Source organism: Penicillium canescens (assembly GCF_028828765.1).
Source record: "Penicillium canescens strain IBT 15451 chromosome Unknown utg000008l_segment0_segment0, whole genome shotgun sequence".
In the NCBI taxonomy this organism is placed as follows: Eukaryota; Fungi; Ascomycota; class Eurotiomycetes; order Eurotiales; family Aspergillaceae; genus Penicillium; species Penicillium canescens.
Genome location: NW_026703970.1, coordinates 625199 through 649065, shown reverse-complemented (window position 1 = coordinate 649065; position 23867 = coordinate 625199). Strand labels below are relative to the sequence as shown.

The 23867-nt window shown below is 51.4% G+C and overlaps 9 protein-coding genes across 9 annotated transcripts; 5 read left to right on the top strand and 4 right to left on the bottom strand.

The window, feature by feature from the left end:
- Positions 1-1465: 1465 nt before the first annotated feature.
- N7446_011121 (uncharacterized protein) lies at positions 1466-7895 on the top strand (the record flags this gene model as incomplete). Its single annotated transcript, XM_058519863.1, is given in 5 exon segments — positions 1466-1568; positions 1588-1986; positions 2277-6031; positions 6188-6424; positions 6480-7895. 5 exon segments carry the CDS (start codon positions 1466-1468, stop codon positions 7893-7895), a joined length of 5910 nt encoding a protein of 1969 aa, XP_058367387.1.
- Positions 7896-7911: 16 nt separating this feature from the next.
- N7446_011120 (uncharacterized protein) lies at positions 7912-8316 on the top strand (the record flags this gene model as incomplete). The annotated part of the gene is made up of 2 exons (XM_058519862.1): positions 7912-8136; positions 8203-8316. 2 exons carry the CDS (start codon positions 7912-7914, stop codon positions 8314-8316), a joined length of 339 nt encoding a protein of 112 aa, XP_058367386.1.
- Positions 8317-9426: 1110 nt separating this feature from the next.
- N7446_011119 (uncharacterized protein) lies at positions 9427-9992 on the top strand (the record flags this gene model as incomplete). Its single annotated transcript, XM_058519861.1, has 2 exons — positions 9427-9478; positions 9556-9992. The coding sequence occupies 2 exons, from the start codon at positions 9427-9429 to the stop codon at positions 9990-9992; spliced, it is 489 nt and encodes a 162-aa protein (XP_058367385.1).
- An 806-nt stretch (positions 9993-10798) lies between these two features.
- N7446_011118 (uncharacterized protein) lies at positions 10799-12247 on the top strand (the record flags this gene model as incomplete). The annotated part of the gene is made up of 1 exon (XM_058519860.1): positions 10799-12247. The coding sequence occupies one exon, from the start codon at positions 10799-10801 to the stop codon at positions 12245-12247; it is 1449 nt and encodes a 482-aa protein (XP_058367384.1).
- Positions 12248-12557: 310 nt separating this feature from the next.
- N7446_011117 (putative MFS transporter) lies at positions 12558-14498 on the top strand (the record flags this gene model as incomplete). The annotated part of the gene is made up of 2 exons (XM_058519859.1): positions 12558-13744; positions 13805-14498. The coding sequence occupies 2 exons, from the start codon at positions 12558-12560 to the stop codon at positions 14496-14498; spliced, it is 1881 nt and encodes a 626-aa protein (XP_058367383.1).
- Positions 14499-14918: 420 nt separating this feature from the next.
- On the bottom strand, positions 14919-15188 carry N7446_011116 (uncharacterized protein; the record flags this gene model as incomplete). The annotated part of the gene is made up of 1 exon (XM_058519858.1): positions 14919-15188. The coding sequence occupies one exon, from the start codon at positions 15186-15188 to the stop codon at positions 14919-14921; it is 270 nt and encodes an 89-aa protein (XP_058367382.1).
- Positions 15189-15204: 16 nt separating this feature from the next.
- On the bottom strand, positions 15205-16587 carry N7446_011115 (uncharacterized protein; the record flags this gene model as incomplete). The annotated part of the gene is made up of 3 exons (XM_058519857.1): positions 16279-16587; positions 16150-16221; positions 15205-16077 (listed from the first exon to the last, which is right to left on the bottom strand). Exons 1-3 carry the CDS (start codon positions 16534-16536, stop codon positions 15205-15207), a joined length of 1203 nt encoding a protein of 400 aa, XP_058367381.1. The 5' UTR covers positions 16537-16587.
- A 337-nt stretch (positions 16588-16924) lies between these two features.
- N7446_011114 (SET domain protein) lies at positions 16925-19145 on the bottom strand (the record flags this gene model as incomplete). Its single annotated transcript, XM_058519856.1, has 4 exons — positions 16925-18141; positions 18196-18455; positions 18510-19058; positions 19129-19145. The coding sequence occupies 4 exons, from the start codon at positions 19143-19145 to the stop codon at positions 16925-16927; spliced, it is 2043 nt and encodes a 680-aa protein (XP_058367380.1).
- A 769-nt stretch (positions 19146-19914) lies between these two features.
- Positions 19915-23800, bottom strand: N7446_011113 (SAPS family protein; the record flags this gene model as incomplete). The annotated part of the gene is made up of 3 exons (XM_058519855.1): positions 19915-20589; positions 21067-21744; positions 21797-23800. 3 exons carry the CDS (start codon positions 23798-23800, stop codon positions 19915-19917), a joined length of 3357 nt encoding a protein of 1118 aa, XP_058367379.1.
- Positions 23801-23867: the final 67 nt, after the last annotated feature.

The following is a 23867-nucleotide window of genomic DNA, read 5'->3' as shown; positions in this document are numbered from 1 at the left end:
GGCCATAACTTACCTTCTTCAATCGTTACCATTATCATCTCCAAGCCAATCCTGAAGCCGGCTACATGGTACCATCGAGAACCCGGACACTGCATTCACCAATCTGGTCTCAATAGCGATGGTTACTTTCATTGACCATCGAAAACTTCTAGATTTGATTTTGGCTTTCTTTGAACAATCAATCCACGTATCGAAATCGGCGACTTCGGCTTGTTCCCCCTCTGTGTGCGTTCCGGGTATTTGTAGAGAAAATTTCGGTTGGGGTGCTAGGTGTGCTTTCAGAGAGGATTCTCGCAATTTCGTGTCGTGGGTATAAACTCCATCCTAGGGTGTGTATGAGAAACCCGGTGGATGAGATGGTTTCTAGTGGAATTTTTCTTAAGGAGACCTGGGCAAACAGGTGGCTCTCTGCTTATTTATGCCGTAGATTGGGCAGGTAACTTATGACGCATTGTTTATGTTCTACTGTAAGTGCTGTTAGGCAGGCGGGGTTCTTCCTTTGTTTATCGTCAATTGGATGCCCTACCATGCGGCGAAACAGGGGACCAAATTTTAGTATGTGACGGTCCCTGCAGCTGCTCAACTTGATGAGCTATAGATCCGCAGATCGTACACCTCGGGAGCCAATCTGGCTATGAATTCCGTTGCTGTATATGTTTCCTCGCAGGGGATGGTTTCAGAGGTTGTTATGTAAAATCCTTTTTCCAAAGAACTGCATGCATTAATCTGGTAATTGGTTGGAATCATCCATCCTTTCTGGGGGATTTAGCGGCTGAAAATTTGAATATGATTGTTTTGATATATTGATTTGCATGGTTAAACTCGCTTCGGAGTACAGACGCATCTGAGACATAATATATAGATAGAGATTGTAAACGAAAGCCCCAATATGTGTACTTAGCGCCGACCAATAGATTGCATGTCTTCGAAAACCACTGCGAAACCCAGAAATCCTACACTAGAACGCGATGTCTGCGACCAGATATGAGATATTGTTCCGATATTGGTAGGAACAGTGGATGGCTGCATAACTTTATTGTAGGGCGGAAACAAAGGTGGAGACCGGATTGTATAGTTCTCGTGTTTGTCGCAACAATACTTATCATACCGCTCATTTTCGTATCAGTTGTAGTTTGACTCAGAAATTACAATCTAGAACAGCCCACACGATCAATGAGTCATTTTTCTATAAGAATATCGGCGGTAAGCCAATTGTATCGTCTATTGAAGCATTTCATTGGACTGCCGCTTTAGGCAGCTGAGGCTCACGTGACGGAGTATTGTGGCCCGTGGCTGACATAATCAGTCTTGCCTTTCAGCAAAGAACTCTTTTCTGTCGCGTCCTCTCCTCCCTCTCAGTCTTCATCACACGCGCTCCTTCCACATCCTCGACCGCCTTCGCATCCGCCTCAGATTCGAAATCGACCTATGACTGCGTGAACACCCAAAATTTCCAACCGACATAATGTCGACCTTCGGATTTGGAAGTGGAGGGTTCGGTCAGAACAACCAAAGCAGCAGCTTTGGCACAGGCACAGGCTTCGGGGCCAATGCCAATACTGGTGGAGGTAGGTCTTATACTCTTAGTTCTGCCCATGATATACCCCCCTCTTGCCTTTCTCGAACCTCTTCTTGTTGTCCCCTCTCGTACTTCCATCCTCGGTTTTCCTCTATCTCAACAACAACTGCTGCTCCTCATGTCGTACCGCGGCGGTCCTCCGCGCGCACATGGCAATCCCAACCAATATGAGACTCGCCGTGCTTCTGACAGCGAGATGGTGCGCGCCATTCGGCACACCCAGCGACAGCCCGACAAGATAAGGAAAGCTAGAAACAGCTTGAATCCCAGTCCCTCTGACCACGATCACTCCCGTCATCTAGGATTTGGCTCCGCCCCTAGCGCCTTTGGTGCCAGCACTACGCCCGCCTTTGGTGGCTCAACCAACACGTCTACTGGATTCGGTTCGTCTTCCGGCACCGGCGGAGGTACGTGATCCTCGAGAGCTTTGCGATTCTGTTCCTTCCGAATTCATTTGAGAGGTCCCTCATCGCATCGCATCGACTTGCGATTCAGAAGCTTTGTACCGGTCTCGCATGTGGATTCCACACTCATTTCTTCCGAATGAGTGATCCTGGATTTTACTGGAGTCGACCACACTGCAACTCTTCTGGACTTTCGCTGGATCACATGAGGACTTCCGTTCTCTTGTTTTTCTTTTTCATTGCTTGAATTTACGTTTGTTGACATATACTGACCCTTTCTTCTTTTCTTTCAGGATTCGGGGCTAATACGCAAACTCAACCTAATTCCCTCTTCGGCGGTCAAAACCGCACCACCACCGGATTTGGTGCCTCCAACAATACCACCGGTGGATCTCTCTTTGGAGGTGCTCAAAGCACTCCTACCAACACTGGCTTCGGTGGTACTAGCACAGGATTCGGCTCATCCGCCACTGGCACCGGCTTCGGCGCCAACGCAAACACAAACACGGGTGGAGGACTCTTCGGTGCTGCCAAACCAACTACTGGGTTTGGTGCTTCAGCTACGGGCACTGGATTCGGCGGGGCTACTGGCGGCTTTGGATCGACGACCAACACTGCTGCCCCAGCTACAGGCTTTGGCGCCTCCGGCTCTGCTTTCCAGGGCGGTACTGCTGCCTGCGAAGGAACAGGCGGCACCCCATTCAACGCCTACACCGAGAAGGATACCACTTCGAACGCGACGAACCATTACCAAAGTATCGTTTTCCAACAGCCATACAGCAAATTCTCTTTCGAGGAATTACGCCTAGCAGATTATCAGCAGGGACGTCGATTTGGCAACGGAAGTGGACAAGCTGGTGCCTTCGGCAACTCTGCGTTCGGTGGCAGTGGATTTGGCGCTCAACCTCAAAGCACTACAACCGGCGCATTTGGTGCAAGCACCACTCCATTCGGCGGTGCTGCTACAAGCGCACCATCTGCCTTCGGGTCAACCCCAACCGCCGGCACAGGATTCGGAGCCAGTAACCCCAACCCCTTGTTCGGAGCAGCTAAGCCAACAACCTCGCTGTTCGGCACCTCTAACACTGCTGCCCCTGCAGCCACTTCCGGAGGTGGCATGTTCGGAAATACCCAGACCACCGGCGGGTTCGGAGCCAATGCTGGCACTGGTACCGGAACTGGAGGAGCTTTCGGCAACACTGGCAGCTCTCTCTTCGGCAACACCAATCAGCAGGCTAAGCCGGCCTTCGGTGGTGCAGCAACTGGAACCGGTGGGTTCGGTGGATTCGGAAATACCCAAACTACCAGTGCCGCAAATCCATTCGGAGCTTCGACTGCTACTGCATCCCCCTTCGGCGGCGCAAACACCCAGCAGCAAGGAACAAGTGCCTTCGGCGGCTTTGGCGGCGCAAACCAACAGAACCAGAATCAGACGCAAAACAAAGGACTGTTCGGCGGTGGTGGCTTCGGCGCGAGCACCCAGCAGCCGTCAACTGGCACTGGCCTCCTAGGCGGTGCTACCGGCAGTACAGGTACCGGCGGGCTGTTTGGTAACACCCAGCAGCAACAGCCTCAGCAGCAGGGAGGTGGCCTCTTCGGCTCACAGCCTCAGCAGCAGCAAAGCGGCACTGGCGGGGGGCTGTTTGGCACACAGAACCAGCAGCAACCAAAGCCTGGTGGTCTCTTCTCATCCACTGGTAACACCACTGGAAGCGCATTCGGGGGCTTTGGTAACACCCAGCCTCAGCAAAGCACTGGTGCTGGCGGTGGTTTGTTCGGCAACAACCAGACCCAGCAGCAGCAACAGCAAAAGCCTGGTGGTCTCTTCGGAAACAGTGGCACTGGAGGTAGCCTGTTCGGTGGCGGTCAGAGCACCACTGCTACTGGCGGCTCAATGTTCGGCGGCGGTCAGAGTCAACAACAGCAGACTGGTGGCCTCGGCGGCAGTCTCCTTGGAAACTCACAGTCTGGACAACAGTCTCAGCCTGCCCCTGGAAGCTTCCAGGCATCGCTCCTCGACGGAAACCCTTACGGAAGTCAGTCGATCTTCTCTGGTCTTCCTGCACCAAATGCCGCTGCTCCTGGTCCCCTGGCGACCCCATTGTCTTCTAGCATGAGACAGAAGCAGCGAGCTCCGTTGCCCATGTACAAGGTCACCTCGACTGCTGCCAACCGTCTTATTACGCCCCCCAAGCGTGGATATGGTTTCTCTTATTCTACCTACGGCTCTCCATCTAGCGTCACCGGCACTCCATCTGGCTTGGGCAACAGCCTGTTGGGTAGCGGTAGCAACAGTCTCCGTGGCAGCCTCAATGGTGGCAGTATGGGTCGCTCCTTCAGCAAGAGCTATTCCACCAGCAACCTTCGCAATACCTTTGACCCGGAGTCCAGCAGCGTCCTTTCTCCCGGTGCGTTGCAGTCGGGTAGCACCCGCAGTGGAAGCGGCTTGAAGCGCCTTACTATCAACCGCAACCTGAGATCCGATCTCTTCGAAAAGCCTGCTAGCAACCCTGCACCCATCACCAACGGAGATGATCCAGACAAGTTGAAGAAGAAGGTCAGCTTTGATTCCACCTCTCCTGGTCCCACTGGTGGCGAGGTCGTTCCCGTCGAGCCCAAGAGCCCCGAGCCCACTCCTGAGGAGCTCGGCTTCCTTCGCTCTGTCCGCAAGAGCGGTAGTCTGAACGGCGTTGATGTCACTGCATCTGGTCGTCCTGAAATGGAGTCTGTCAGCCGGGATCTCGCTATTGTCCCTGAGAATGGTCCAGCTACTACCAACGGTGCTACTGTCAAGCGCCTGACCTTCATTCCTGGCGGTGACCCGAAGCCCGGTGAGTACTGGATGGAGCCTTCCCGCGCTACACTTAGCAAGATGAGCCGCGAGCAGCTGAAGCACGTTGTCGACTTCACTGTCGGACGTCAGAACTGCGGATCCGTTACTTTCAATGGCGAGGTTGATTTGAGCACCACTGACGTGGATCACTTGTTCGATAACATCGTCAACATCGGGCTTCGCAAGATTACCGTTTACCCCGATGAGTCCATCAAGCCTCCCATGGGCAAGGGACTGAACGTGCCCTCTACTCTGCGCATCGAGAACTCATGGCCCCGTGGCAGAGACAGGAAGAGCAACTCCCCTGTCACCAGCGGTCCCCTCTTCGATAAGCATATTGATCGTCTCCAGAAGGTCGGCGATACTGAGTTCATCAACTACGAGACTGAGACCGGTACCTGGGTCTTCAAGGTTCCTCACTTCACTACCTACGGACTTGACTATGATGAGGACGAGGAAGGTGAGAGTCTTGACCAAAGCACTATGAGTGCCGCCGGCCCTGACCATCCTACTCCCAAGGCCCAATCCGATCACCCCGCGAGCTTCGAGCAGTCCACCACTTTCTCGATCGATGAGTCTTTCGTTGGTTCCATGGTCGGTGTTGATGATGATACGTTTGACTTCAAGAAGCGCAAGATTGTTCCCGGCTCTTTCGGTAGCCAGGCCACGGCTGCGGAGGATGATGACATGCTTTCCGACGGCGAGACTGAGTCTTTTTTAGAGGAAGGCTCCACGGGTTCGACTACTGAGCAAGACGACGACGTCGTCACCGAAAGCCAACAATCTGGCGATTCGGTAGTTGGATCAGATGAGGCAGATGAAATGGATATGGCTGGTGCCTTTCCTACTCCTCATCGTACCGTGGAGCGGGACCACTACCAGGGTACCAACGGTGCCATGGAGACCACTCAACCTATGAGACACTTTGGAAGCCCTGTTAAGCCTCAGCTTGATCTCAGTGGCGACTGGGCCGAGCAGTTGCAGCGCACCATCAGCCCTCGCAAGCAGAACCGCGATGCGTTGCGTGAAATGCAGGCGAATGCCTTCATGGATCGTAACCTTGTTGACGACTCTCCCACAAACACTGCGACGGCTTCTCCCAAGAAGGGTTTCTCAAACAGCATCGATTTGATGAACTCTCTGTTTCAACAGCCGGGCAAGAGAGCCGCCCCGTCTCCGCTGAAGCCTGCCAAGACACAGTCTAAAGGCATTGAGGTTAGAACTCCTTTCTTATGTTCATGCTGATAGCTATTTCCTTTGTTATTTCCTTTGTTGCCTCTCATCATGTATCTAGGACGATAACGTTCACCCCACAGATAGTTGACCCAATGTGACAGTAACTGAGCTAAATCTTCCTCTTCTTTCCTACAGTGGCCCTACAACAAGCAACCCAAAACCTTCGCTGGTGATGCAACTCAAATGACCGAGATCGACGCTGCCTTCCACGACTCTTTCAAGCCGCGCTGGGGTCCTCAGGACTCTCTTGTCTGCGGGAAGACCGACATGCAGGAAACTATTTCGGAGGTGTCCCAGACCTGGCAAGAAAAGTTCACTGTTTTCAGTGAAGGAGGAGACGTTGCGATTATGACTTACAAGAAAACTAGCGAGGTTTGTCTACATTTCTCTGCCCTTTTCATTCGGACTTGACACTGATCACAAATAGTCGAAGGAAATGCTTGACGTCCAGCGACAACAATCCACCATCCAACGCGTCGATGGCACCCCTCTCGTTCGTATGGCCAGTCCCGAGCTTTGGCAGTTCCCTCTGTCTCCTTCCAGCCGTTCTCAATCTGAGGATGAGACCTTAATGTGGCAGCTTCTCAACATCCTTTTCAATGACGATATCGAAGATGACATTTCAGCTGGTGTTCCACCAAAACTTCAGCAAAAGTTCGCCCATCGTATCAAGAAGGATCGTCTAACTCGTCTCTGGGAGGGCATCATCCGCGAGAAGAACCCCAACCTCGATATGATCCGCTCACCTGTCGAGCGCGCTGTGCATTTGATGTGTGCTCACCGGGTTCAAGAAGCGTGTACTACGCTGGTGGAGAGTCAAAACCCACACCTGGCTACTGTGGTGGCACAGATTGGCCGCGATGCTACCTCCCGAACCGACATCGCGAATCAGATTGACATGTGGCGCCAGAACAATGTGCTTTCGGAAATGAGTGAGCCTGTGCGCGCTCTCTACGAACTGGTTGCAGGAAATGCTCTCCGCAGTGAAGGCAAGACCGGCGTTGCCCTTGAGGACCGTGCCTCCAGTTTCGGCTTCACCGAGCGCTTCAATCTCGATTGGTTCCAAGCCTTTGGTCTTCGCCTGTGGTACTGCACTACTGAAGATGAGCCCATTGAGGCTGCTGTTTCCAAATTTCTTAAGGACCTGGCTACCGGCCAGGAACAGGCCTTCCCTCATCCCTCGCACGAAGCTAGTACCCGCGCTGTCCCCCAGCCTGGCTCTGATACCCTTGGTCGTGAGTCCCCGCTTTGGGTTCTACTCAAGGCCTACTCTGCCACCCAGGGTCTGAAGACCCAGCCTATCGAATTCCCCGCTGCTCTCCTCCCTGAGACCCTCTCCGGTGACCAACTCTCGAACCGTCTCTCCTTCCAGCTTCACCATGTCCTCGCTGCGACTGTCGGACAAAGCTCTGCCATCACAGTCAATCAGCACCAGGCTGACCACCTCGTCTGGGACTTTGCTTCAGAACTGAGTGCAAGCGGAGATCTCAATCAGGCCTTGTTCGTCCTTCTACACCTTTCCCAAGCCAACGACCGCAAACGCGCTGTGCAAGAGACTCTTGCCCGCTCCGCCGCCCAGCTCCCCGAGCCCCTCGCTGCCGATGGCTCCGTCGACCCGGCATGGCACTATCTTGTCTCAGACCTCCAACTTCCTGAGGCCTGGATCTGGGTCGCCAAGGCCCTCTACGCCCGCGACACCGGCGACGCAGCACGCGAAGTCGACTGTCTCATCCGCGGCAAGCACTGGAACGACGCCCATGCCACTTTCTGCCGCATCGTCGCTCCCTCCGCCATCATCGAAGGCGACTACCGCACTCGAGATTCTGGTCTCTGGCTTCGGTGACGGGCCTGAGCGTAAGATGCGCGGCTGGGCTTCCGGTGGTGGTGTCTACGAAGATTTCCTGCGCCTGGTCACTGCTCCCAGCGGTAGACGCGACGCAACCCGTCTCAACCGCCTCGTCAATGCCCTTGTTGCTATGAGCGATCGCATTGAAGGATCTGGCATGGAAGGATTAGAAGAGCGCGTCGCATTTAAGGAGATGAGTCGCGCTGTTACTGGTTGGATTACTCACGAAGATGTTCAGGTTCGTTCCTTTTCCCTCATCTAATCTCAATTGTTTAATCCCAGACTAACACTCACCTCCACACAGTTCGTCGAATCATCCACACTCCTCGGCCTTCCCCTAACAGGCGACGCCCGCATCGCCCAAACAGCAGAAATGAGCCGCCGCTATTACGGCGTCATTATGGCAGGTGGCCATTAAGAAATCGAAATCGAAATCGAAATCATAATCACAAAACGCAAGTTGAAAAGAGAAACACGAAAGATGAGAAGGAAAGGAGTTCGCATGTTTGCATCTAGCTTATTTCCAAGGGTTGCTTGTAGGATTACTTGCCATTGTTTTGCCCTATCTCCTTTTCTTTTGTTCTGCCCTCAATCTTCTTTTCGTTATTCTCCTGATCTTATCTATGGTTCCCATGACCTGTATTGTACTACACCCTCTTGCCTGACAATTTTATTCTTTGCATATTCCATTTGCCATCCACCTTTTGGTCTGGTCTAGATCGTAGTTGTGCTGTGGTAGCCGTATACCTAAGAATAGATTACTCTCCCAATTCATTTCCGATATAGTCGATAGCCGTATTTCTGCGTAGAGTTTCCGTAGATCCTAAACTTATAAGACAAATACTCCAACAGTTACCCATATAGACAACATGGGTATCCCTTGTCAAGTCGACATGTACACACACCTTACTCACGCCCCAGAAGTTGCAGACTTCACTTCCACCCTACTGAATCAATAACGATAATGTTATTCCAGTACAGTAATTCCCCGCCGCGTGACATGCCCAATTAGGCTCGCCAACTGCACAAATAGTCACAATCTGACAAATGCAAGGTATGAAATCGGAGTATGATGTTGTGATCGTAGGATCTGGATATGGAGCTGGCGTGGCAGCAAGTCGAATGGCTCGTGCTGGGAAGAGTGTTGCTGTGTTGGAACTTGGTTGGGAACGAAGATGTGCGCTTCTCAAATTTTATTTCATTCTACTGAGCTTGCTGGTCTAACGATTTGATACAGCTGGTTCATTTCCGCATACGTTTCCCCAATGCGTGAAGGATATGAATATCTCGGGAAGTTCTGCGAAGAATGCCTTCATATCGAAATGGCTTTCTTCTGGTGATCCTACGCGACTATTTCAGTTGTATCTTGGCGATGGACAACATACGTTTGCTGCTCATGGTAAGTCGTGTCAAATTGCAGTGGTTCAAGCTCCCGGTATATTCTAATGGAATCATATCATATAGGACTCGGAGGAACATCCTTATCAATTGTGGTGTCTTTCTAAAGGCAGATGAAGGGACATTAAGGATGAGTCCTTGGCCATCACAAATTAGAGAAGATCCGTCCGGACTTGATGAATGTAAGATCCGATTCCATGTTTATGCATATACGTATTGTGCAGGGTGATTAGATATGTCTAGCAACTAATCGAAGTAGATTATTCACGCGCAGAATCAATGCTGCAACCATCCACATATCCAGAAAATTACCCAACCCCGGCCAAACTAGAGCATCTGCGAGCTGATTCACGATGGCTAGGCGAAGAACAAAATTTCTATCATGCACCACTTACCACGTTCTTCCACAGCGGCCGCAACAAGGCTGGTGTTTTCATGCACCCCAATCGAGGATCAGGGCATGAATGTACCGGCCTGAACGATGGGTCAAAAAATACCGTGGCAACCAGTTATTTGGCTGATGCGTGGAACTGGGATGCTGAGATATTTTGTGGATGTGAGGTGCGGTTTGTGGAGAAGATGGAGGAAGGAGGATACATTGTCTTCTTTGCCTGGCATGGGAGCGGGAGATATGGGATTTTCATATTTCTACGGTATACTTCTATCACTCTCGACTTTTCTCAAAGGCCGGTCTAACATTTGAGTCCAGGCCTTTACCAAGAAGAAGTCACGGTGCACCTTTTAGGAGGGACCAACACGAGCAGTGATGGCTCAGGGCACGGAAGCCCCTTCACGCCCCAACCTTAATTGACCTAGACTGCTCACCCCGAGGCACCCCGGAATGGGCAAAAAAAGAAGGTGAAAACGATGCATGAAACGGTATAAATAGGTTCGAGCCTTTCGTGTAGAACTGTCCAATACTTCATGGCACTGTGTACACATTGATGACCCCTGTTGTATCATTATCATCTTATACTGATATAACAGGTGTGAACCCTCTGGCAACAATATCTGCCCTCTCAGAGCGATCTGTCAGCTTGATCGCCAAGATGTCTGGATTTACTATTGATCAAACTGCAAATGGCCCTCTAGGTATCTCCAGCAAGCCACAAATGTCTCGCAATGGCCAGGATCATCAAGAGAGCATAGAAGAGAAGCCACAATCCATCGGATGGCAGTTTACGGAGACCTTATCTGGGTATATAAGCGTGAACTCAGGTTTGGGGAGCTTGACACTTTCTGAGAGTGTAGGAAAAGGCTCATCATGCGCAATGCGCATGTTTATTACTATAGACATCTGCCACAGTGGTAAGAGCCCGAGATCGAAGTCACGATGAAGTGGGACAATATTCACATTTCTAGGATCTCCCTCACGGTACCAAGGAATATGCACCGGAACAGTCTCCTGCCATGTGCTATCTCGGACTACGCTTAAAATCGTTCAGGGGATAGTAAACATTTTTACAGGAGAGGGAGATGCCGAGTCTACCATTTCATACCACATGAAGCTCCTTTCAATCGAGGGCCCGGAGTATTATCTAGAAGGACACAAACTTCTCAGTCCTACGATGGCTTTCTCGGTCAGAAAGACATGGGAGGCGACAACGGCATTGAATATCAATATCACTCGACTAGACGGGACACAGCTTGGGGCTGGTGCCCTTCATATCTCATTGCCAGAATTCCAAAGGCAGATGAGGGCGTTCCGAACAACATCAATCAATATCAGTTCTCTCCTGGCTTTATTGGCATTTTTGTTCTCTTTCGGGTATCATGTCAGCCTCTTTTTCTTCATGCCATTTGTCCCTGTGCGTTTCCCTCGAATCTCACCGGTGGATCAAATCAACAAGAACCCGAATCCCTCATTAATTTGCAAGCTCAAGGCGCACGATGGTGTACCAGTTCTGCTCGAGGTATACGATCCACTTCTTCAACAAAGAAGTCATGAACCGAGGCATGCCAACCTTCCCCCGGTCCTACTTTTACCGGGAATCACCGGAATCGGCGCAATGCACAACTTATATGCATTGCCTTTCCTGCACTGCAAAATGATAGACTACTTCACACAGCGTGGACACCGCTGCTACACACTCACTCCTCGCTGGGGCTGTGATCCCATCGTGGCCCAGGAAGCCACCATCTTCGACTGCCGCCTCGACGTTGCAGCCGCCATCAAATACATCCGTGACAAAGAACCACAGAAGCCATATGTGATAGCTCATTGTCAGGGCTCGGTAGCTCTCTGCATGAGACTCCTAGATGGGACTATCGCCAGCTGCGACCTTCTCGGCATGACCGCAAACTCCGTCTTCATGAATCAAGTCTTCGGGTATTGGAACTCGCTCAAAGGGAAAACCACGCTGTTAATCCGGCTATATGAGTTCCTCGCGGGTAATTATTTTCCAATCATGAGCAATGCGGGGAGTGTCCTGTTCCAACGACTGCTTGATATTCTCCTGCGCTTCTATCCTGTCGGTCATCCGCGAGATCCGTGTACTTCCACTGCTTGTCATCGGACTTCCTTTGCGTTTGGCTTGCTCTGGAATCATGAGAATTTGTGCGTAGCTCTTCATGATAACATCCATCAATTCTTTGCCGGTACCCATACAAAGCTGATGAAACATGTTGTGAACATGGGGACCAAGGGGATTTGTATGGACAATGACTTGCGTTCTCTTTTGACCGAAGAGAATCTGCAACGGCTAGAAGGGTTGCCTATTCTTTTCATCTCCGGTACGGACAATCGAGTCTTCGATCCAAAGTCTACCCTCAAGGACTATGGGTTGCTGCGTAGGCGGTTTGGAGAGAGGCCCTATCGCCGGTTCTTGGCTGAGGGTTATGGGCATCTTGACCCTATTGTTGGGAAATCTGCTGCTGAAGATGTATACTGGAGGATCTTTGCGCATTTGAAATGGTGCATTGAGAATGACGATTCCGTCAAGGGCAAGTGATTGCAGCTTAGGGAGCATAGACCCATGTGGTTGTTTGAACAACCAGAGAAATAGATAAGTTACTTGCAATGACAAAGATGGCTATGTAGATTGTATGTCTCTCAAGTCTATCAGATCACAGTTGTACAAGTTGACCAGGGGAAGCACAAGGAGTTGGCACATGGGAAGGAACGACCCTGGACTTCTCTTTTCTTTCCTCGATTTCTTCCTCTCTTTTCCCTTCTCTATTTTGCTCCTTTCCCTTCTATGATCTGAACCTCTTCTGTTGTGGGCATTCTTAGTATACCCTTTCGTTCACCAATTCTTCCCAATGGCCTCGAGACAGATTGCGCTGGAGCGGATCGCTGAGGCAAGTCAAGAGAATTCGGCGAAAGCCGAGACAGATTCTATCCATGAATCGGCCTTGGCGAGTCATGGCATGCCGAGTACCAATGACAATGGCGAGGACAAAGAGCCAATGGCCGCCACAAACACACTTCCCAATAACAATGACGCCCATGAACCGTCGGCTGAATTCGTCCCAGAGGCACAACTAGAGACAACAGAGGTGGCACCAGCACCTGAAGAGCCTCAGCTTCTATTCTCTGCCTTCACCAAGCGCCAGAAGCTGTTCATTGTGATAATGGTTTCGCTGGCATCATTTTTCTCCCCTCTCTCTGGCCAGATCTACTACCCCGTCATGCCGACATTGGTAAAGAACTACCAACTCACTCCCGCGCTGATCAATCTTACCATCACAACATACATGATCCTCCAAGGTCTGGCCCCAGCCTTCATGGGCACCTTTGCCGATACGGGAGGAAGACGTCCAGCCTATATTATCGCCTTCGCTGTCTATACCGCCGCTAACATTGGTCTGGCGCTGCAGCACAGCTTCGCAGCTTTGATGGTACTAAGATGTATTCAGAGCGCAGGAAGCAGCGGCACCGTAGCCTTCGGGTACGGCGTTATAGCGGATATTGCGACGACAGCTGAGCGTGGGAAGTACATCGGGCCCATGGCAGCTGGTGTGATGGTAGCGCCAGCACTGGGTCCTGTCATTGGTGGTCTTTTGGCCAAATTCCTCGGCTGGCGAAGTGTCTTCTGGTTCCTGGTTGTCATCAGTGGCGGATATTTGGTCTTCTTTGTCATTGCTATGCCCGAGACAGCGCGCAAGATTGTTGGTAATGGGAGCGAGGTACCAACTGAGTGGTGGCGCATGTCAGTACTTCAATGGTTATCGACAAGGATACATCGTTTGCAGAAAGAGTCAGATGAGGAACAGCACGCTGGAGAAGATCCTCAACAACAGTCTGAACAACAGCCCCGGCAGACAACGAAGCTGAAGTTCCCCAATCCACTCGATTCAATCGCCATTCTCCTTGAGTGGGATGCCCTCATCATTATCTCATACGTTGGATTCGTGATGTTCGCGAATATTGCTCTGTTGACCAGTACTCCAAACTTGTTTGGTCCACTATACGGATTCAACGAGCTTCAAATCGGTCTCTGCTTCTTGTGAGTCTCCCTTACCCCAGTCCACTTGGTTTCGCAACTCACTAAATTCACACAACTCAGACCTTTCGGTGTAAGCTCTTGCTTCGGCGCAGTGCTATACGGCAAAGTAATCGACTACAGTTACAAGCGCACAGCCCAGAAGGCCGGCCTCCCAGTGAACCGCCAGAAAGGCGACAGCCTCCGCAACTTCCCAATCGAGCGCGCCCGTCTTCAAACAGTATTTCCGGTCATGGCCGTCGGCATAGTGGCTTTTATCCCATATGGCTGGGTCTTGCAACAGAGAGTACACTTGGCCGTACCACTCGTGTTGCAATTCGTCATTGGCTTCTGCTTCGTTGCATCCCTGAACTGCCTGAATACGCTTCTCGTTGATCTCTTCCCAGACAGACCCGCCACGGCTGCGGCCGCATGCAATCTTGTTCGTTGCTGTCTGGGTGCTGTTGGGGCTGCAATCATCAACCAGATGCTTAGTGGGATGGGATGGGGCTGGTGCTTTGTCTTCCTGGGATTAGTTATGACTGCTGGGCTGTCCTTGCTCTGGGTTGAGTGCGTGTTTGGAATGGGGTGGAGGGAGAAGAGGTTGCTCAAGATTGAGCGGAAGAAAAGAGAGAAAGAGGCGGCAGAGGCTGGTGATATCCCGGTGGAAGATAAGACCATTGAAGCGCAGAATGCTGGAAAGGAAAACCATGTCCAAGAAGTCGTTCTTGATCCTCAGACGGACACTGTTGCAGGAACTGAGACTCGCCCGAACTAGTGAAGCGAGAGGTGGGAGAGCATTGTTTTGTTGCTGTGCCTTTGTATTCAACAATTTTTGTGAAAAGGGAAAGGAAGAAAAGGAGAAGGACGTTACCAGAGGAGGAACAAGTGTACTTTACGCAACACGAATGAAGACATCAAATGCATCAAATTTGCTACCGACTGTACAAGAGAAAGAGAAACCTAGACGCGACAGGAGAACACGAGGGGATCGAGCAGAGTAAAGAAAAGAGAAACACCACCCTCCCCAGCCGGACCAGACGGAGAAACAGAAAAAGACATTACCGGCCGGAGAGGGGGAAATATAAAGTGAGGTCTAGAATGTAGGAATCATCCCGGGACCAGTTCCTGCTTCTTTTTGGGATGACAAAAAGGGAAAAGATGTGAAGAGGGAAAAGGAAAGAGGTGTGTGGTGTGTTTACATGCCAGGGGAGATCAGCTTGCCCTCAGCACGGCTGTTGGGGTGCCAGCCACCGGCGTAGGGGGAAGCGCCAAGCTCCTTCTGGTACTCGCGGATGCGAGCCTCCAACTCGGGACGGAAGTGGCGGATCAGACCCTGGATGGGCCAGGCGAAGGCCTCACCCAGAGCGCAAATGGTGTGACCCTCGACCTGCTTGGTGAGCTCCTGGAGCATGTCGATCTCACGCTCGCGGGCGTTACCGGTCTCGAGACGCTGCATCATCTGCATGGTCCACTTGCTGCCCTCACGGCAGGGAGTGCACTGACCACAGGACTCGTGCTTGTAGAAGGATGAGAGACGGGGAGATGGACCGGACGATATCTGTGGACTTGTCCATGACGATGACGGCAGCTGTACCGAGACCGGTCTGGGAGTCCTTAAGGGCGTCGAAGTCCATGAGCTGGTTGTCGGCAACGGACTTGGGGATCACGGGGGTCGAAGAACCACCGGGGATGACGGCGAGCAGGTTGTCCCAGCCACCACGGACACCTCCACAGTGCTTCTCGATCAGCTCGCGCAGGGAGATAGACATCTCCTCCTCAACTGTGACGGGGTTGTTGACGTGACCGGAGATACAGAACAGCTTCGTGCCGGCGTTACGTTCACGGCCGAAGGAAGAGAACCAGTTGGCACCACGGCGCATGATTGTGGGTGTGACGGCAACGGTCTCGACGTTGGTGACTGTGCTGGGGCAACCGAACAGACCGACAGCAGCAGGGAATGGAGGCTTGAGACGGGGCTTGCCGGCCTTGCCTTCAATGGACTCAATGAGGGAGGTTTCCTCACCACAAATGTAGGCGCCCATTCCGCGGTGAATGTACACGTCGAAGTCGTAACCGGTACCGCACGCGTTCTTGCCAATCAGGCCAGCCTCGTAGGCCTCATTGATAGCCCGCTGGAGGACGGTGGCTTCGTGATAGAACTCACCACGAATGTAAATGTAGGCGGCGTTGGCGTTCATGGCACGGCCCACCACCAAGCAACCCTCGATCAGCTTCTGAGGGTCCTTGCGCATGATCTCTCGGTCTTTGCAGGTACCAGGCTCACCCTCATCAGCGTTGACGACCAGATAACGGGGGCGAGGGTCCTTGTCCCAATCTTTGAAGTTCATGAAAGACTGTCAAATAACAGGTTAGCCCGGTTGACCCCAAACACTCGCGTTTCGCCAAATCGCAGGCATGCCACTTACGTATTTCAATCCTGAGGGGAAACCAGCACCACCACGGCCACGGAGGCCAGATGCCTTGATCTCAGAGATGAGCTATGCGGATAATTAGCAATTGATATTTCCCAGTCCGTCAATTGTGCGACAACCCACCCAATCATCGCCCTTCAGCACCATATCCTTGGTCCGGTACCAGTCACCATACTTCATTGCTGACTTCAGATCCGCTCCATGGTGTCCGTACAAGTTGGTGAAGATCCGATCTTGGTCCTGGAGACCGCCATAGTGCTTCACGGGGGGTGCTTCCGATACGGTTGCGAAGGAGCGGGCGGCCGCTCCCTGGGCGCGGAGGGAGCGGGTCGAGAGGTGGGAGAGGGAGGAGGTGGAGGGAGCCGCCGCTCGAGATATCATGATGACGGCGGGAATTGACAATTCGTGGTGAGGGTCAAAGGTCGTGGAGGGAGAGGGAAGGGAGTCGTGGAGCTCACGGCAATTCCTGCGCTTGCTGAATGATCCGCCTTTACGCAAGATTTGATTGGGTGGTAACCCCGCACGTGATCTATGCTGAGTCAGTGGCTCCCGATTCGCTGATGACGGTATTTGCGCCTGGTAAATCAGGCATTAACTTACCTTATTCGAGTATACGCTAACCCCTTTGGGGTATAAAACTAAGCAGGGGCCTATGATGGCACCGCAATTGAAATCATTCACATCCCTATTTTGTGCATTTTACATTTCAGGATGATCGAGCTCAGAGCTCACAAATGACTATGCGCTTCATTTTTGCAATCTATCATTTCTACTGCTCCTGCGGGATATAGAGAACAGGTTGTTTGTTCAAGCGCAGAGGACCGTCCATCTTCAGAATCTGCAATGGCTCCAGTGGAAGCATAACCATTTCCGAGCTTGCCACAGTCCATGACCACTGAATCCACTCCGGAGCTAGCCACCCACTATTCTGCATAAGCCAATCGACACCATCCATGGATGCCCATTGACCTGGCTGTGCCGCAATGATATACTCCTGGAACAAGCGAAGGGTATCCCTCGATTGCTCAAGATCAGGCTGGATGTTTTCAGTAGTATCCAATTGCAAAGGATAGTTTTCAAGCAAGAACGCCAACCATCGAGTGACACGCGATGGCAATTTCGATCGTGCTTCGGGCGAGTTGTAAGTCGCAACAAACAAGCAAATCAACGTAGCGAACAAATTGGTCGGGTCAGTTGGCATAGTCGGGACTTCAGGTCCTATGTTTTGCACGAGGCGGTTGAAGCATGCCTGAGCTGGACCCTGCATCTCTGCCGGGAGGAGGTTGAACATCTCAACTAATCTGAACAGCTCTCCGTTCTTAGTGATGATAGATGGACGCTCCAGGATGCGCACGCGGATCCGAGAAAGAACTTCTTCTGGGAGAAGGCCTGCTGGTACGCGAGCGTCGTGCTCGGCTATCAAGGCCTTGGTGTCTTCCCAGCCCTCGCCGCGTCCATGAGCCCTTCCGCGTGAGATGGTCCATAAGGCTATTATCAGGGCAGACTCATCTATCGTGATGAGACTATCTCGGTAGACTTTCGCATGAGTTTGGTTCAGTGTCTTTGGTTGCGAGGGGAGATCTTCTGCGCTGGCCTTGAGGTTGATTGCGTGTGCCATAAGCTCGAAACTCATCTGGGCCAGTGCGGCGTAGATGCAGTGGCCGTTTCCATAAGCTGGGGTAATGCGAATAGAAGCCTCTGTGATTTCAAGCATCTTGCGTTCGCGCGGGTTGGATTCCATGATTGTCAAGGCATTGAACAATGCCGGTGAGAAGATGGAGTGTTCCATAGCTGTGTCCGGGCCCAAGAGAGGGTAGTTTGGATTGAAGATGTAATAATGATTTTCCTTGACTTTGGCCAGTTCTGGAAACATCTCGAGCTGCTGAGCCTTGGCCTTGCTGAGTGGGCTGTCGGGTTTGACGCCCAGTTGGACAATGCGATAATCGGTTGGGTTATTTGTGAGACAGAACCCATAGTTGATCAATACTTTTCGTAGTTAGTCCCAATCCAGATTCCAAATAATACAAGCGGAGCACTCACATTGTTCATTGTTACGGGGACCGTAGTTATTGGAAATCTCCTCGCCAGGTGCAACATCCTCAAGCACAAGAAGTCCAATATCTTCATCACCTGCCCGCCACTCGACCTTGGCCATCGGCCGATGGTTGGGAAGATCAATGAGCGGAAGCAAGACGGAAACACCATCATCTGGGAGATCATCAGGCTCGACAGCCCCAGACAGAACCTTCGCCGAGAAAGCTCGCGAGGTAATAATAGTCGAAGCCCAGAGATACAATTCCCTAAACAAATCAGACAACATCCCCACAAATCAAAGCACTATACAGAGTACTCACCATGTATACAACTCAACACCCTCAAATCCAATCTCCTCAAGCCCCTCAATGGCCCGATCATACTTCTCAACCCAGATTCTAATCCTCTCAGTCGCAGCCTCAGGAACACCAGTCCCAACAACCCAATCCACATCCTCCCCATCAAAGAAAAGAGGCGTACTCAACTGCCCAGGCTGAGGCAACGTACAAAGATACGGATACCAGAATCCCTCCGAGCCCCGCAGATACTGACCCATTAAGAAGAAAGCAGAAGTCTCCTCGGGCCCAACACTCTCCATCCAAGAACGCGAGAACTCCACGCCATGATTGGGGAACGAGCCCCGTGGCGACTGGTAGTTCATAGCATTGAACCAGGACATTGACACGTTGATTGGAGTGTTGATTACTCTGGTTTCCTTTGAGATTGGTGCTGACCAGTCTTTCTTCACTTGCAGGTGCACGCCGCGCGAGGCGTCTGTGGCTATGCGCACGCTTTTGTCTACGTTGCCGCCATGTTGGGTGAACCAGTTCACTAGCTCTGTGTGGGCTTTTAGTGATGGGTCGACTGATCTGTTTGGTTGTGTTAGTCTGGTTTTTATATTGGGGTTTGGTCGATGACGTAGCACGTTATACCACTTACTCGGAGAGTTTGGTCATCTTTGTCAGATGAGCAGATGTGGTCAATTGATTTTGCTCGCGGCGACTGTCTGTCGCAGATGCGATGCAGGGGGTTATTCAATGGGAGTCGCTCTATCAGTTGAAGTGAGAAAAGAATTGATGCGGGATGGTGGGGCCCGCTTTTTTGCCCGAACTACATCGATTGATTGCATAGACTTGTAGGAGGTTCACTACATGCTAGTGAGTATCTATAATATTTGGGCGGCTGGTAGTAGAACTGTATCTCTATATTGGCAGTTGAAATTGGGCAAAAAAGGCTAGAAGAAACCCTTAAAAGACAGTTATACTAGGATCGAAGCTACTCTAATACTACTTTACTCTCAACCCAGACTCAAAACAAAAACATCGATTCACAGCTCCAGACAAAGACAACTATCGTACACAAGCAACCACCATAGGCCCACCACACTAACTAAATCAATAGCCATAGACTCGTAAGCCTTTCCCAGGTAACGGGGAGGCACACGCAATACATGCAAACACGCGAAAGAAAACAAGATCAGAGAAAAAAGGAAGACTCTCCATGCGGGGCTGACAAACTCAAGGATCGATGGAAAAAGTGTATATACAAACGCCATGCCACCAAGACATTCGAAGGTCCCCATAGCACTATATCGAGAAATTAAATAAGAAGAGAAAAGAGTCATCAACGCTCCACCCGGTGGCATGGAAATGCAACATAACATGCACCATCATGCAATGGCATTGAAGACAAGGCCCACGACCATGCTAAACGTTAGCACTAACGTTAATTCGATGTCGAGGATTTCCGGCCGGGGACTAGAATCTCCACTAGGCCATCATCCTCGCCGTCACTGCTGTCGTTTTGCTCGTCATCGTAATGCGAGCTTACAGCTCTAGATCGGCGGAAACCGCTGTACCGGCCCGGGCCGGAGAGGTTGGAGTAACCGAGTGATTCGTTGATGATAGCTTCGTCTTCGTCGTCGGAATCGATCATGCCCATACTACTTGGTCCTACCATCTCGCCCATCTCGTCATCGTCATCGTCATCGACTTCGAGTGGGACGCGGACTTGGCGCCTTACTGATGCGGCGTGGCTGTCGCCTTCATCCTCCGAGGAGTTGGTTGATAAGGAGTCTGGGGGACTGAATCCTGAGTTTGGGAATGTCGGGGAGTGTTTAGCGTTTGCTGAGCTGAAGTCACTGTTTGGGAATGCCGAGTTACCGCCTTCGGCGTCGTCATCGATTCCGGCGATTACGAAGGGGTTTGTTGGCCAGGCTGATTCATGGTCTTCGGTATCTTCGCCTCGGGTTTCGTTGTCGCCATCTGGGTTTTCAGATTTTTCTTTCTGGGCGGCGAGGCGTGCTGCTAGTTGGCGACGTGCCCGGGAAGGACCGAGGCTCAGTGGGGCAGGTGGCGGAGGTAAGATGGGAATAGGCTGGCTGGCTGAGTTTGATGACACCTAGTAAATCAAGTTAGCAAATATGCAATACGCTTGACAGCCAGTGTGTGTGGTTGACAGCAACTGGGTGGTGCCAGTACCGACTCGGCATGGGAAACATGTAAATGGGGAATATAATGCATAAGAAATCCAAGACAAATGAATGGTGAACATTGTTGAAGAATTGACAAGATGCTGCAGCTCAAAGATGATGTTGAAAATATGCGGGTTGGAGAACATGAAGTACATAGTGTGACCAAATAGGTAATATCAGAACAGAAGTGTGCAGGAGGTCGACGTTCCATCCAACGCATGAAAATTGCTGGTCAACCATGTGGATGTCTGCCTGTCGCCTCCTGTTGCTCCGTTCGTTTCATGATTCCATGCTGAATTTCATCGACAAATGTTTGAACGAGAAGGATGGCAAGGGGAGGCATGGCACACGAGATCCGATTACGCATCGCGCATCATTATATCGTTCAAGAAAGGGTTACCCACATTATCAGTATCTTGATCGGCATTGCCGGCGTCTCTGTCGTCTTGATCCTCCATTTCTTCATCTTCGTCATCATCACTTGAGCTAGCAAAGCCACTCAATAGGGAGGTGCCACCACCACCGAATGCTCCACCAGACACACTTCCGTGGTTGCTAAGGTCGAAGTTTTGGAAGGTTGAACCTCCAACGCCTCCATTCAAGCCTGCCTCCGCCAGGGCAGAAGAGCTTGAGAAGCCTTGTCCGGAGCTGGCATTGTTCTGGCTGGTCTGGCGAGGTCCGACGGACATGTCGGGGCGGACGCCGCCGAGAATGGCATTGTCACGCTCCCGGGTTTCGGAGAGAGTCTGTTCAACGTAGTCGATCCAGTCTGGATTCAATACGCTTTCCATGACAGATCGCGAAAGAAGCTCTGGTGGGTGTCGCTCGCTGAACTTGACAACCTCCTCTGCAACGAGGGTGAGGTGGCCCATGTAGCCAAGACGAATCTGATTGGTGCGCTGGGTTTCGTCGCTGCGCTTCTGGCCTTCGACAATCGCGGTGGTGATGCGACCAGTATCGAAGACATCAACGGCAAGAGCCCGGTTGTAGCCGCGCTCCATGGGTCCATTGAAGACTTGTTGGATTACATCGTAGACAACATTGTGAAGGAAGTTGTTCCACGGGAAGCGGAAGAAGAATCCCTGCGCTCAGTTAGTACAGTGACATAGTCTCCATAGAATAAGAAATACTAACCAGGATTGTTGGGACAACCTTGTTCTCAACAAACATTATCTTCAAGTAGTCGCCAACAACAGGCTGTCCGTCGGTATCAAGTTGGATGTATTGCTCAGCCGAATCCTCTTCACTGCCATCATTCACAGTATTTGGTTCTTTCGTGGTTTCAGTGGCAGGAGCTTCAGCTGACTCCGCTGGTTGTTCATTGGAGGAGAAGAGAGGAGGCGGCACATCTTCAGGGCGCGAGGCCTCGGGTTCAGGTTGTTTATTATCGCTTGCAGATGTATCTTGCTCGCCTTGAGGCTCGTTATCGAGCTTGATATTATCGACTTGGTCGGGAAGACCAATGGAGGGTGATGATGGGTCGGTAGATTCGCTGGATATCTGCGGCTCATCCGTTGTCTTTTCTTCAGAGGACTCCTTCTCTGTCTTGGGTTCCTCAGTGGCAGTCACTTTTTCGACTGGCTCTTTGGGTTCCGAGGCAGCGTTGGCGGTGTTATCGGCAGCCTTCTCGTCTACCAGAATACCGGATGCACCGACATCCTCGAAGCCTTCCTCCTCACCCGCGTGGGGTTCCTCTGTGATCTTGACGTCCTCTGGAGATCCAGACTCAAAGGCTGACGCGTTTGTAAAATCGGCCGTGGTATCGTTATAATCAACCCCAGAGCGCTCATCGTGGTGAGGGTCAAAGACTCCTTCACGAATCAACCTCTCGCGTTCCTCGTCTCTTTGCCGGATATACTCATCACTGCCAGGTTCATTCAAAAGACCCATGTTACTGCAGTGGAGCAACTCCGCCATCAACTCGCACGTCTTGAATCGATCAAATCCGAGAGGTTCAATCTTGGCGCCCCATGCAGAGTTCAATTTTCCACGGTCAACAGTCTTAAGCTTATTGCCATCGTGAATAGTGTATGTGGAGCTCTGAATGAGAGCCATGAATTGAGGAATGTGTTGAGCAAAGAGGCGCAGCAATGTTCCCAGGTAAATGGGGTCATAAGTGGTGAGCATGGCATCGGGTCCGCCAAGGCTCTCCGGGTCATAATCAGAGTTGTTCTTGCGAATCACCTCAATAACAATGCCGACACCAACCGTCAACGGGTTTCCGCCCTTGAGCATTGCATCAATGAGCTGTTGCACGCACTGTGCCGAGACAAGTTGGCGCGTTAAACTGTTGGGGCCGATACATGACTGGTCGTTCGGGCTTGCGTTCGCGGAGATGGTGATGATTGCTTTGAGGAAGTCGCCCGCAGAGGTTTGCACGGAAGCCGGGCGTTCAGGTGACAGGAATGATAGAAGAGTGGGAATGAGATCCTGGGACTTGAGCCAGTCGACGGTTCCCTGGCCACCCTCAGCCTTCTCCAGACTGATGATCTTCAGGAGAAGATCCATGACCATCGGGTTATCAACGTGTTGCAGAAGTGCGGGAACAATTCCATCGAGGGACTTAAGGAACTCCAGCATCTCCTCGGTCTTTTTATCAAGCAGCGTCTCGTTTACTTTTGTGAAGTAACTTGCCTGCAGGGAATCAAGAGGCGGGGATCGTCGGAGGAAGCCCCAGAAATCTCGAAGGTACCCAGGATTGGCCATCATTGATTCGAGAATGGACCATGTCTCAGATGAGAGGACCTCACAAGCGATATAGGCATGCTTCAAGCGATTCTTCTCAACTTTATCCAGATCTTCCTGGTCAAGAACACCCTTCAACGGATCCGATGCCTTCTCCTCTTTCTCAGCATTGGTTTCCTCCGTAGAATCACCATCCTTCTTGGGACCATCTTTCACGTTGGAATCGTCTTCGTTGTCTTCATCATCATTCACGAGACTAGGCGCCGTCACATAGTCCATAAGGCGTTTCAAGACATGATCCTCGCGCAGGTATTCTATGAGTTTTGTATTAAGCTGTTTCAGTTCTTGGATGATCTCCGGCTCATCCAGGAGATCCTCGAGCGTGACATCGGGCTTATCAAGCAGGGTATCGATGGTGGAGATACTCGCATATCCCCCAAAACGCCAAAACATGATGGATTATATCGCCGAGGACAATGATTCATGAAATTTCGTTTCGTTTCGTTCTTCTCCGAGGTGT